The 14191-nt window shown below is 52.1% G+C and overlaps 1 protein-coding gene across 6 annotated transcripts in view; it reads left to right on the top strand.

The window, feature by feature from the left end:
• The window catches only part of Tns1 (tensin 1), a 179872-nt gene that overhangs the window by 152380 nt on the left and 13301 nt on the right, over positions 1–14191 (top strand). For all 6 annotated transcript variants that reach the window (XM_090354796.1, XM_090354795.1, XM_090354792.1 and 3 more), the window contains 3 exons: positions 5231–5429; positions 9754–10811; positions 13521–13607. In XM_090354796.1, coding sequence (XP_090210922.1) covers positions 5231–5429; positions 9754–10811; positions 13521–13607 — 1344 coding nt within the window. The remainder of the gene's footprint in view (positions 1–5230; positions 5430–9753; positions 10812–13520; positions 13608–14191) is intronic.

Here is a 14191-nt window from a genome sequence, read left to right as displayed (position 1 = left end):
AGCAATGGAACTTAGAAGGTGAGGCCAGGGCAGAGCTGCCCAGCCTCCTGCCTGGGGAAGGCCTTTCCCCAGAGTGAATCCAGACAGCCACAGTATGGTGAGGCTGGGAGGTTGTGGCTGGACTACGTAGGCCGAAGACCACCAGTCAGCTCTAGTCTGACAAGGACCCAGGGCTGGGTCACAGACAGATACATGCAGTTGGGTCTGCGGCATTTCTCAGCTCCTTGGAACTGAGACATGCGAAGTATAGCTCACAGACGACTCTCAGCTCATAAGACCACAAGTCGCCGGGTGCAGCAACCTGTCCCAGAGCCATGAGAGTGCTGGGAGAGGTTCCCGGGGATCTGCTCAGCCACCCCAGGGCTGTGGCAGACCTGGAGCTCAGGCCTGTGTTCTAGATGGCAGAGAGGAATCTGCCAAGGTCACAGGCAGGAGACGACAGCAGCCACTACAGTGCTGGCTTTCCCATCTCTTAATCCGTGGAGGGCGGGGGGAGGCATTTCAGAACCCTTCTCCTGCCTCCAGGCGCCATGCCCTGGGATTCCAGAGTGGGTGTTGGAATGGCTGCTGGGGGAGTTGGGCTGAGAGGGCAGGGAACCAGGCTGGGGCAGCCAGTGCCAGCTTTCCTTACTCAGGCCCCACCTCCCAGGGCAGACAAGAGCACATTCTTTGCTGACTCTTAGAAGTGTTGCTTGATTTCCCTTGTTGACATGATCAGTGGCAGAATTATTCAGCTCTGTGCAAGTCACTGTAATGATGACATCTGTGCTTGCTTTTATTCATTGATTAAGTCATTAGTTTGAGTTCCTGTGATGGGCCAGGCTCTGGAGACGTAATGACGTAAAGCATGAGATACAGTTCCTAATCTCACAGAGCGTTGGCATGAACAAGAGCCAGAATTATGCATGCAATGCTTTGGAGGGGAGGGGCCACAGTTTTGTGAGCCCTGATGACGAAGAACCGTACTCTAGGCTAAAGGGGTAAGATGTGAGGCTGAGTGGGACCAACCTGATAAAACTGCAGTGGGAGAAGATCAGATGAAAATGGCAGGTGCAAAGGCCATGGGATGGGAAGGAATAGTATATGGTTTTCCAGGATCTGAGAAATTAGTGAGGCTGGAGCATTTAATAAGGTGCATTTATGATACGGAGTCAAAGGTTAAATAAAGCTGGCAAGAGTCAGGCCACCTGGGGTTACGGTCATACCACAGCAGGAAGGGGGACAGGAATATTGTTTTAGAGACCCGGGAAGTTTGCTGATTCAGTCAGGGACACAGTTGAGAGCCTGAGCTAAATCGCCACATAGAAGCCTTCCTTTCCCAGTGCCTCCACCTAAACGTTGTCACAGTGAAGTCCCTGGGTGTAGGGCCCCTGGATCTTCCTCCAGGGAGAGGGAAGGCGAGGAAGCAGGCCAGCCCCTGAGAGGATATTCAGAGGGCATGGGCAATAACTTCCTTGGTAGTGGGCGTTCAGGTCAGGTTCTGTTTGTCCCAGAGATCGTGTGTGGCTAGATTTGACACAGTGAGAGGCCATGGACCAGAGATGGCCTCTCCATTCTCTGAGAAGCGTGGTGGTGGGTGCTGTGATATTGGGGGTTCAGGGTGATGCAGGTGTATGGAATACCAGCTCTAGGTCTGGCCCAGAGCGCAACAAAACAGGCACATCAGCTTGGGGCTGAAGGCTGCGCTGGGGCTGGGAGGAGCGCCGTCAAGCGCTGCCACTCGGGTGTGCTGCTGGCTTGTTTGTGTTGGTACTGGGGACTCAGGGCCTTCCTCTCTTGCTTGGCTGTGTTTGGGCTGATGCTCTATCACTTGGGCCTTACTTCTGTTTGTGGCTTCTTGCTGGTTAACGGGAGGTAAATCTCTCAGATTTATCCGCCCAGGCTGGCTTTGAACTGACTCTCCGGAGTGGCTAGGTTTACAGGAGTGAGCGAGACGCTTGGGTTTTTGTGTTTCCAGACTGGGCTTGAACCCAGGACCTTAATGCATGCTAAGCAAGGGTGCTGCCCCTTCAGCTCCTGAATAGCTTTATTTTGCTCAGGGGGGTCAGGGTAGGCCCCTTCTCTCGAGCCAATGTTTTTTCGGGGTGTCAGAAATACATTTGAGGGTGTGGGTGAAGAGCTGCCAGTACCTGGTCTGAGGAGCCAAGTTACCCTGGGCCTCCAGCTGCTCTCAGCCGCCAACAGCCACTTGGAATGGGTTTGGGCTTCTGGAATGTTCTCCATGCAGCACCCTCCCTGGCCCCACCTCTCCTGCCCTTCCCAGTTTTGTTGTCCATGGGTCGGCTGCCTGGGGACTGGAGGAGGAAAAGGGAGGGTGGGAGAGGCAGGGGAAAGGCTGGGGCAAAGGAGTGACTAGGCCAAGCCCTGCATACTCTGAACCCGCTTGAGTTACCTGGAATCAGCCGGCCCCGTCCCTGCTCCATCACTGCAGCCTGGCTGTGCAGGTGGGTGGTCTCATTCCCACTTCACAGTGGGAACACTGAGTCCCAGAAAGGTCTAGTGAGCCACAGAAGAGAGGGAGGTGGGAAGGAGAGAGAGCCAAGGAATGCATAGAAACATTTTTCAGTGCAGAAACAGGAAAGTGATTTTTGGTAACTGAGGTTGGTTTCAGCAGTGCAGGGGCGATCTTGTGGAAGTGGCATGGCAAAGGTCTCTGCTGCTTAGGACTAATGAGGACGGGGGACAGTGGGTGGGGGGGCACAAGGGAGGGAAGACTTTATGTCTCTTATCCTTGAGTTTGGGAGTGGAGGGGCAGGAAGAAGAGGCTGAGTAGGATAAGATGTAGAAGAGAGCCTGATGTGGTTGGCTCATGTCTGTAATCCTAGCTACTCAGGAAGCTGAGACCTGAGAATCATGGTTTGAGGCCAGTCTGGGCAGGAAAGTCTATGAGACTATTATGTTCAATTAACTACCAAAAATCAGGGAGTTGGGCTATGGCTCAAGTGGCTCAAGGATGGTGCCCAGGCCCTGAGTTCAAGCCTTATATTCGGCCAAACAAAAAAGGGGTAGAAGGGCAGAACAAAGTTGAGGTCACAGGGGTGGGGTTGGCCTCTGAGTGGCCTTAGCTGGGCTGTCTCCAGACACCTGCTGCTCTCTTGGTAAGCCATCCAGTGCCCTGGGTCTTGCCCCATGTGGGGAACTGGCATGGTGTAGAAGCTGAAGGGGCTGGAGAAGATCCCAGGGGACTGAGGCCTTGAGCACATGGCCAACTCAGTTTCTAGTCTCAGAACTTTCAGGGATCTATCCTTCAGCTCTGCTCCCTCTCCCCATCGCCCTGGAAGCTCAGGCTCAGGCTAAAGGTGCTCCATGGGGGCTCAGCTTCCACAATGGCCAGCAGATCTGGAGGGAAGAGTGGACAAGTGGGCCCAGTGGGGCGGTGTCCTCACTGAGGGACCCTCTCTCAGCCATGCTCTTGGCAGATGCTGTGGCTCATTCCAGTGGAGTAGCCTAGGAAAGCTACCATGCAAGGTTCCAATCCTGCATTCCACTGGCCATCATGGACAGCCCGTGCTGATAGCATTTCTCTGGCTCTTAGGGCTGGTGTGCCAGGTAGCAGTGGGCCCTGGGTGTCCCCGTGAGACTGTGGGTCTGGCCTAGGCCATCTAGAACCTGTCCTGTGAATTTGGAGACATTGGCTGCGGGTGCCCTTGGCCACCAACTAGTTGTGTCCTGGGCAAGTCACTCTCCAAGCTCTTGGCTGAGCAAACGGGTGGAATTCACTCCGCTACTGACCACGGCACCATCACATGGCAAAGCAGAGCTGTGTAATGCGACAGCATCTGACCTACCCTGGAGATGCTCAAGCAGCCTAGCCCTGAGACAGAGACTTGCTGAGCATCTCTTAACTATGCAGGTCTTGCTGGCCTGGGTACACAGAGTGGGTTCAGGGCTTCTATGAGGTGAATGTTGGCTACAAACTGGCTTAGGCCGCACAGGGGACTCCAGCTTTCAGTGCCCAGGTATGTGGCACCAGGGATGGGGTATCTGATATCAGGACCTTGTACCAGCCTACCGCACCACAGACCTCCACGAAGGGCTTTTCTGAACAGGTCTGGAGGCCTGTGGGCCTGGCCGTAGGATGTCATGTCTGGAGCCACTCAGGGAAGAGGCAGGGACGCGCACGTGAGGTCTCGTGACACTCCTGCTGACCCCTCCAGCCATCATGAGGGTTTCTTCAGTCTAGGAGGAAGACTTTCATTTACTGAAGAACTTGGGTTATTCTGAGCAGGCCATTGCAACCCTGGCCCACAGGGCCTATAGGACTCAGGGTCCTATACCCCAGGGTCCCGGGGTGTCCCAGGCTGGCTTTAGTGGATATGCTAAATGTGACAGAGTGGGATCTGCGCTCCAGCCTTGTCCCTCCAGGCTGAGGTGCCATGATTGCAGGTGTCACAGTGTCCACCCTCAATCATGCTCCTGGAGACACCCATTGCCTGGATCCCTCTTTGCTGTTGGGTATGAAGCACTGGGCATGGAAAGCAAATGCTGGACTATGAATCAGGTGGCCTGGGCTCTGGCTGTGGCTCCAGTCACTTCACTCTCCAGACCTCAGTCTCCTCATCTGTCCAGTGGCCTCCCTGCTTCTCCTCCCAGGCTGAATTCCAGGTGGAGCTTTGAGGTATCCAGGTCCTCTGTCCAGGGCCTTGTGTAATGGAAATGCCAGACATGGCTCGGGTTGAACATGGCGTCTCTGGCGTCATTCTCCCGAGGAATGCTGCATGTGTCAGACGAAGGTGGGTAGAAATGTCTTGGCAGAGAAGGGGCTGGAGAGTGTGCAGTGGCCAGCACTGGCCATGATTCAGTAATCCAGGCCTGTTGCTAGATGAGCAAGTGGGCGTGTCCTGAGGTACAGACAAGGTCAGGAGGGAGATCTCGTGCACACTAGAGGTCCAGCTCCCATGCTGCCCAGGGGAGTCAGGTTTGGGTGGTAGAATCATGGAAGAAAAGGGGCCTCCATGGATAGGTGCCCCCAACTCTTGGGAAAGATGCTCTGATGGCTCTGTGCAAAGATAGAACCTGAGCTCTGGAGATTGCAATTCTTGAAAGCTTCTCAGTTGCCAGACCCTAGCTAAAGGTGGACTTAGGACCGATGGGATGTGGGAAGATGGCAGTCCTGGCAATATACCCTTATGTCTCTATGTGCCTTTCCCCCAGGCTGGAGTCTGGGGCCCTCTGTTTTCCTGTACCCACAGCATCCTGTGCTCAATCTCTGTCCTCTTACCCCTTCCAGAGCCCCGGAGCTATGTGGAGTCCGTGGCACGGACAGCAGTGGCTGGTCCTCGAGCTCAGGATGTGGACTCCAAGAACTTCAGCATCCCAGCCACCCAGCCCTATAGCCATGAGATGCCCCTGAGGAACGGGACCGTGGGTGGCTCTTTTGTGTCCCCCAGCCCTCTCTCCACCAGCAGCCCCATCCTCAGCGCTGACAGGTAAGACGTATGTGCAGGGAGCCTTGTGGAAGACATTCCTAGCCTGGCATGGACGAGGGGAGGGCTGATGGAATCTGCCCAGGTGAGATTGGGCACAAATTGTGTCAGCTTGCTGCCTCTTGAAAACCACTTCACTTAAGCAGCTTAGAAAAGCCAACATGGAGCCGGCATGGTGGCTCACGCCTGTAATTCTAGCTACTCCTGAGTCTGAGATCTGAGGATCACAGTTCAAAGCCAGCCCAGGCACTAAAGACTAGAGCCCGACTCTTATCTCCAATGAACTACCAGAAAACCAGTAGTGGCGCTGTGGCTCAAGGGGTAGGGTGGTAGCCTTGAGCTGAAGAGCTCAGGGACAGCATCCAGGCCCAGAGTTCAAGTCCCATGACTAACCAATAACAAACAACAGCAACAACAAAAGAAAAGCCAGGATGGCGGGGCTGTAATTTCTACACAGGGTTCAGTTCCTTCACCCACTGTGCCAGAAGGAGTGAAAGGCACCATCTATGTAAACATGCAAGGCGCAGTCTGCCCACCAAGGTTAAAATCCACCTGCATCCATGGTCACTGTGCTCTGCCCCCAAGTTAAAGCCCACCCAACACAACCCACTGGTAAGAACAATTGCAGCGATTTCTCTTCTGGTGTCAGGGTCTTCCATAGTGCTTTGTACCATGATTTACTCTTCACCCTGATCCTGGGAGATAATTACCTTTTTTAAAATTGTTTTTTGTTGGTTGTGTGGCTTGAACTCAGGACCTGGGCGTTATCCCTGAGCTCTTCATGCTCAAGGCTGCACTCTACCACTTAGAGCCGTAGCTCCCCTTCTGCTTTTCTAGTGGTTAATTGGAGATAAGAGTCTCACAGACTTTTGTGCCCCAGCTGGCTTTGAATCATGATCCTCATATCTCAGCCTCCTGAGTAGCTAGGATTGAAGGTGTGAGCCACCAGCATCCAGCTAATTACTATTTGTGTGTGTGTGTGTGTATGTGTGTGTGGGGGGGGTGGTCTTGGGCCTTGAACTCTGGACCTGGGCACTGTCCCTGAGCTCTTCAGCCTAATGCTACTGCCCTATCCCTGGAACTGCCCGTTTTCTAGTGATTAATTGGAGATAAGAGTGCTGGCTTTGAACCTCGATCCGCAGATCTTAGCCTCCTGCTAGTTAGGATTACAGGTGTAAGCCACTGTACCCGGCTTCTCATTACTATTTTTATTCCTACATCTTAGGAAGGAAACTGGGACATGAAGGAAAAGTAGCTTGCTTAGGACAGATTCCTTGGCTGAGCAGGCCTCTGCAGGCAGCTGTGTGGTCCCATAGCCCACATATCTCTTTGTCCCTAAGATCTATGTGGCATGCCACTCTTCACAGGATGGCAGCTGTGTGTGCCCTGAGCTGATAAAGAAGAAAAGTGCCTGCAGCTCATAGTAAGGGTTGTTATTTCTCTGCAAGGAAGCAGAGAGGATTCTGAGGGCTGGAGGTATTTTGGGGGGTGTTCTCAAAGGAAGGCAGGATGCTGCAGAGTGAAAGAGGGGCATTTTAGAAGGCTAGTGCAGAGGGACAGCAGGCTGGGGTGTGTGTGTGTGTGTGTGTGTGTGTGTGTGTGTGTGTGTGTGTGTGTGTGTACTCAGGTCTCAAGTGTGGGGCCTGGCTAAGCAGGTGAGCAGTGACTGTTTTCTCTGAGCTGAATAGTTCTGACCTCAAGCCAAGACCTCTGAACTGGACAGAAGCCTGCATTTCTCCAGAGGTTCAGGGAGACATCTCTCCCTTACCCTGGTCTCCCAAGGATGCTTCCAGCCAAGAACTTCCCTGCTTCTCCCCCCATCTCACCTCTGCATAGTATTACTCTCTTCAGGACTCTGGAAGCCAGTGCTCTTCCTCTGGAATTCATCTCCTAGGATTCCATTTTGTAATCCTACTCCCCACTTGCGCAGCCCATTACATCCGGCTTTCTGCCATCCTCAGAATGCAGTTTTATTCACTGGCAGGAAACAGCATTCTGCATTGGACCCTGATGGGTGTGCCATAGACTTTGTCCCAGCCTGGCTTTAGCCTTCTCTGGCCCTTGGTTCTTATCTGGCTCAAGATCATGGCTCTACCAAATCCTTATGTCACCACAGGAACCTGAGCTCATCCAGCTCAAAGATTCCACTGCTGGGGCTGGGAGTTTGACCTACTGGTAGAGTGCTTACCTCACATGCACAAATATCAGGGTTCTGGAGTAGGAGTTTGGCCTATTGGTAGAGTGCTTACCTAGCATGCATGAAGACCTGGGTTCGAGTCCTTGATACCACATGCATAGAAAATGTTGCCCTGAGTTCAAATCCCAGGACTGGCAAAATAAATAAATAAATAAATAAATAAATAAATAAATAAATAAATAAATTCATTCCACTGCTTGTCCAAGGCAGCTCCAGGGTTTGCCCTGTTGGCTGTTAGGGAGCCTGGCTTTCTCTGGGGCTCCTGGTATATAACCTGCCTGCCACCTCTACTCACTTGCTGCTTATCTGGGTCCCTGTGCACCTTAGTCTTTTCCACTATATTGGAAGGGTAGCAATCGGTCTGGATCAGCAGCATCCACTCCTTCCCTCTGCACATGAACAGGTGTCAAAAGGCCTCTCCACTTCACAAGCCGTTGTGTGCCTGGAACTCTCCTGGGGCGCTCTATGGGTCTGCATGTGACTTCGTTGTATAACCTTTTGTTGTGACTATTCTGCCAGGCCCAGGCCTCTAGGAGCTGAGTGAACGTGTGTGTTTGTGTGTGTGTGTGTGTGTGTGTGTGTGTGTGTGTGTGTGTGTGCACATGCATGCATGCACACATCCATGCAGGCTTAGCTTTTTCACTCCAGGCTGGTGCTGGAGCCATACCTTCAGTTCCTAGGAGATGAATTTGGTCATGGTCTTAGGATTGGGGACAGCCTAATAGAACCCCACTCTGGAGCAGGTTCTGTCCTCAACATTCATGCCAGTCTTCCTGTCAGCCTTCGCCAAAGTCCTCCTGGTAATGGCACCTTGGGGACAGGAGACCTTGTGTATGGTGGCTTGCAATGCTAGAGGCTGGAAGGCTGATCTTTTCATGAGCATAAATGCCCTTATTTCAAATGTCCTGTCTGGATTCTATTTCTTTGCTTAATTTTGAGTCAGTCAGGAGAAGGTCCAAATTCTAGTACTCTTAATGTGTAAGGAGAATGACACATTTGGGGAAACTGAGTCAAGGTAGTCCTTTGTACAAGCGCTGTAGATGCTTAGATGCTGGAGGCCCCACTATATCAGCCACCTTCATTTTCAGTGGTTGAGATGGCTTTGCTTTGATTGATGGCTCAAGGGTTAGTATGGAAATGAACTGTGCAACTTGTGGGTGGAGACAGGGAAAAACTGGAAAGTGAGGGAAGGGGTGGCATTATGCAGAAAGAAATGTACTCATGGCTGGGAATGCAGCTCAGTAGGAGAGTGCTTGCCTTGCATACATGAAGCCCTGGGTTTGATTCCTCAGTACCATGTATACAGAAAAAGCCAAAAGTGGTGCTATGGCTCAAGTGGTAGAGAGTGCTAGCCTTGAGCAAAAAGAAGCTCAGGGTCAGTGCCCAGGCCCTGAGTTCAAGTCCCAGGACTGGCAAAAAGAAAGAAGAAAGAAAGAAAAAAAAAGAGAGAAAGGAAAAGTACTCATTGCTTGACTTATGTAACTGTAACCCTTCTGCACATCGCTTTTATAACAACAATAAAAAAATTAAAAAAAAAACAGTTATCAGAGGGTGGCTCATGCCTGTAATCCTAGCTTCTCAGGAGGCTGAGATCTGAGGATCATGGTTCAAAGGCAGCCGGGACACTAAAGATCGTGAGACTCTAATCTCCAATTAATCACTAAAAAAACGGGAAGTGGGGTTGAAGCTCAAGGGGTAGGGGGGGTAGCCTTGATCTGAAGAGCTCAAGGACAATGCCCAGGCCCAGGGATAGGGTGGTAGCCTTGAGCTGAGGAGTTCAGGGACAGTGCCCAGGCCCAGAGTTCAAGCCCCATGACTGATCCCCCCCCAAAAGAAGCCGCAATAACAACAACAACAACAAACAGTTATCAGGGACAGTGTATAGGGCGAAGGTGAGTGCTCTTTTCAATCATACACAGCTGTATGGAAACTCCAGGCTTTTATGAGCTGTGTGGTCCTGACCCTTCGTTTCTTCTGATGGTCCTATAGGGTGACATACATGAGCCCTGCCATCCCCAGCCAATGCCAGTGGAGTTCTCGTAACTGCTGTTATTGATTGAATTGAAGGTTGTGCATCACTGAAAATCTACCCTTTCCGAATGACCCATGCTGACCTCTCTTCCTTTCCAGCACTTCGGTGGGGAGTCTCCCATCTGGAGAGAGCAGTGAGCAGGGGCCCCGCACACCCACCCAGCCCTTGTTGGATTCCGGCTTCCGCTCTGGCAGCCTGGGGCAACCCAGCCCTATGGTCCAGAGAAGTTACCAGAGCTCCTCTCCTCTTCCGGGCATGGGCAGCAGCTACAGCAGCCCTGACTACTCCCTTCAACAGTTCAACTCTTCTCCAGAAAGCCAGGGCCGGGCTCAGTTCAGTGTGGCTGGTGTACACCCAGGATCTGGAAGCCCTCAGACCCACCACAGGACAGTGGGCACCAACACTCCCCCGAGTCCTGGCTTTGGCCGGCGGGCTATCAACCCTAGCATGGCTGCCCCTGGTAGCCCTAGTTTGAGCCACCGCCAAGTGATGGGGCCATCTGGCTCTGGTTTCCATGGTACTGCGATTTCCAGTCACCCAAGCAGTACAGCCACTACTCCTGGGAGCCCCAGCCTGGGTCGGCACCCAGTGGGCACCCACCCAGTCCCAGGCCTCCATGGCAATACGGTGAGCACTCCAGGGAGCCCCAGCCTGGGCCGGCACCCTGGAACTCACCAAGGTCTCCATGGCAACACAGTAGCCAGTCCTGGAAGCCCCAGCCTGGGCCGACACCTGGGAGGGTCTGGATCTGCCCTTTCCAGCAGCCCCAGCTTGGACCGGCCCATGGCCCATGGCGGATACTCCACCCCAGAGGACCGGAGACCCACACTGTCAAGGCAGAGCAGTGCCTCAGGCTACCAGGCTCCTTCCACGCCCTCCTTCCCCGTCTCCCCAGCCTACTACCCAGGCCTGAGCAGCCCAGCCACGTCACCCTCCCCGGATTCAGCTGCCTTCCGGCATGGGAGCCCAACACCAGCCTTACCAGAGAAGCGGAGGATGTCTGTGGGAGACCGGGCGGGCAGCCTGCCCAACTATGCCACCATCAACGGCAAGGTGTCCTCCTCACCCGTCACCAGTGGCATGTCCAGCCCCAGCGCAGGGAGCACAGTCTCCTTCTCCCACACCCTGCCTGACTTCTCCAAATACTCCATGCCCGGTACGTCTCTTCCCCCTGGGTTCCCTCCTCTCATGTTGGTGAGCTTAGTGAATCCACAAACTAGGACCTCTGCAGGGGCCACATCTCCCTGGGCAGATGACTTTGGATGAGTCACTAGCTTCTGGGCCTCCATTTCCTCCTGTTACACTGGGATTGTGTCTTCAAAATGTGGCCGTGACTGTGGGTGCTGTGGGGTGGGGTGATAAAGTGCCATCAATGGCTTGCTTGACCTCTGTGGTGATCATAGCCACAGTCTGAATGCTGGCCCCAGGCCAGCCTCTGAATGAAGCACTATCTCATTTAATCCTCATGGGCTCCTGGTAAGTCCCATTTTACACAGAAGTAAACCAAGGCTTATGAGGCTCTGCCGTTTGTCCAGCTTTACATTGTACAGTTAATAGTGGCAGAGCTAGGCTTCCAATCCAGGTCCAAATGAGCCCCAAACTCACATTCTTTAAGTGTCATTGGAGGGGTCTGTATCACAAATCTACAACCTGTGATTTATTAGAACTTTGAGAACATGACTTCTAGGCCTAGACCTCTAAGCTTGTGTAAGCCAGCCCTGGAGTACACCTGTCATTGACAGTAGATGTGGCACAGGGGCGGAGGCTGAGTGCAGGGCCTTCCTACAAGAGGCTAGTTTTGATGGGGCTGGCTTCATGGAAGCCTGTACAGATCTGCACAGCACTGTCTTTCTCCATCCCCAGTTGCTGGCATCTTTGCATCTGAGGCTTTGTGCAGAGTGGCTTCCGGGCCCTACATAGTCAAGGCAGATATGGAGAGTTTCAGGTGGCCCAGGATGAGCCATCTGTACCCATATTCTCCTTGAACCCAGCAAGCTCTGGCACTAGAACCCCTCCCTGTCTCCTTTCTCCCCCATTCTGCTTCCTGCCATCCTCTGGGGACATCTGGTTCCCAGCCCCTCGCCTCGAAGGATGCAACACTTGTAGTGGTTGGGATATTTCCTGTTTCCCATCATCTTTCTTGCCTAAAATAGCCTTGGGAGTCAACACAGGAAGGAAGGGACAGGGATCCTCCACCGCCCCTGACAGCTCCTTAAACAGGCCAGGCCACGGCGGGGCCTGGGACTGTGAGCGGGGACAGGTGTCAGCAGCAGTCGTGTGGCCCAGCTGTGCAGCATCACTTCCCCTGTACACAGCTGCTGGGGAAGGCGCTGGCCCCTCTCTGGCCTCCAGAGATAGCACAGAGGCCCAGGAAATCCACACTATAGCATGGATGGAACCATGCAAGCCTGCCACGCCCTCTCAGCTCCCTCAGCTCCACAGCATTCTCAGCGCAGAATGGTTCTCCTCCCTCTCTCTTTCTGAATAGAACATCTGGAGAGTTAAAATTTTCCCTTTTATCTCTTCCTCCTCTTCTTCTCCCCTTCCCCTTTCTTTTTCACTTTGATGCCAAAAGCTGGAAGAACATAGGGACACAGCAGTCCTATAGCACAGTGAGGTGACTATGAAGAACAAGACTCTAAACACAAAGAAATAATAAGGAGGACGGTGTAGTGGCCTCTGCCTGTAGTCCCAGCAAAAACAGAGGGACCGAGAGTGTGAGGACAGCCTGGGTCACAGAGTGAGCTCTGTCTCAAAATCAAAGAACCAAACAAAAAGATAAGGAGCCTACACAAGCCAAAATATCATACAGTGTGCTATAAATATGTATAATGATAATGGGTTAATTAAAAAGGAAAATAAGAAAGGACTTAGAGAATGGAGGTTTATCCATCTTGATAGCTCCTGCCCGGAAGACAGGATGTGTCTGCACCTGAATCTGTTGAACCTCCTGGGAAGGCCATTTTGTCTGTCCTCTGGCAATGTGTAACATTGCACAGTTGTCCTCCATCTTGTCTGAGCTCTCTGAAAGATCCCACAGTGTGGGCAGGAGGGTCCTCTGCCATATAAGGGGGTGTGTGACACTTTGTAGGTGGCGTTTAGCTTCCAGGCCAGTCCACTGCCTCCTTGTCCCAAAGATGGAGTGGTTTTGCCTTAGGTGGGAAAATGGGATCTGGAAGAAATGACCTGAACTGGGCTTGTGGAGGGAGGGACAGAGGCTCATCAGCTTATGGGGGGAAGATGCTGGAAGGATTTCCTTAGGGGAGGAGGTAGTGCTGGGAGGAGGAAGTTCCATGAGAATGCTGTGCCAGGTCCATCAGCGACAATCAGCATGGCGACTGAAGATGGAGGCAGGGGTCAGGGAATGTGGAGACCACTCTGGTCCCTTCCATTCTGCTTTGTCGGGCTTAGAAATATTAGTTTTTGGTGTTTGTATCCTGGGGCTGCCTGACAGAGTGCCACATACTTGGTGGCATAAGACAGTAGGAAAGGATCCTCTCATAAGATCAAAGGCCAAGAGTCCAAAATCAGGGTATCAAAAGGCCAGTGTCTTCTGAAAGCTCTGGGGAGAATCTTCAAGGCCTGTCTCCCAGTGTTTGGGGATCCTTGGTATCTCTAATCTTTGTCTCCTCTTCTGTGATGCTATATCCACTGTCTCTTTGTCTCTGTCCTTTTCTTCTGTGAAGAACAATAGTCAGACTGGATTTAGGGCTCACCCCCATCCAGAATGCCTTAATTCCATCTTCAAAGACCCTATTTCCCAATAAAGAAATAAGACTACACATCCATAGGTGTCAGGGTTAGGACTTCAACATATCTTTTTTTTTTTTTTAAATCCATAACACTTCCCTTTCTTCTCCTTCAGACAATAGCCCTGAGACTCGAGCTAAAGTGAAGTTCGTCCAGGACACGTCCAAGTATTGGTACAAGCCTGAGATCTCCAGGGAGCAGGGTGAGTAGAGCAGGGGCTCAGCAGAGGACACAACACAGTGTCTGCCATGAGAAGGAACAGAGCAGCTCTGTGCACAGAGACAGAGCTGAGCTAGAAGCCAATAGACAACACTAGCCATGGAAAGTGAAAGTGGCTGTGGGTCTTCTTAGAACAATCTAGCAAAGCCTTGGTTTTCATGGGCAAAGTAAAAGTCCAGCAGACAAAAAAATGAAACCATAGCTGTAGCATGGCAGATATCTTTACATTTTATAGAAAAAGAAAAGAGACCTAAGTTGGGAATTTGGTACTGGAGGTGAGGCCTACCTCAGATTCACAAAGAAAGACTGTGGGTTTTGTTTGTTTGCTATTTATGTTTTTGTGTTGGGCCTGGGGCTTGAACTCAGGACCAGAGCCACTGTCCCTTAGGTTTTTTTTCTTTTTTTTCCTCAAGGCTAGTACTCTACCACTTGAGTCACAGCTCTACTTCTGACTTTTTGATGCTTAATCTGAGATAAGAATTTCAAGGACTTTTCTGCCCATACTGGGGCATGATCCTCAATCTCAAGCCATGATCCTTAGATCTCAGCCTCCTGAAGAGTTAGAAT

Source organism: Megascapheus bottae, chromosome 21, assembly GCF_031878675.1.
Source record: "Megascapheus bottae isolate mThoBot1 chromosome 21, mThoBot2.hap1, whole genome shotgun sequence".
Taxonomy (NCBI): domain Eukaryota; kingdom Metazoa; phylum Chordata; class Mammalia; order Rodentia; family Geomyidae; genus Megascapheus; species Megascapheus bottae.
The sequence above is the reverse complement of the archived record's forward strand: the minus strand, read 5'-3'. Positions and strand labels throughout refer to the sequence as shown.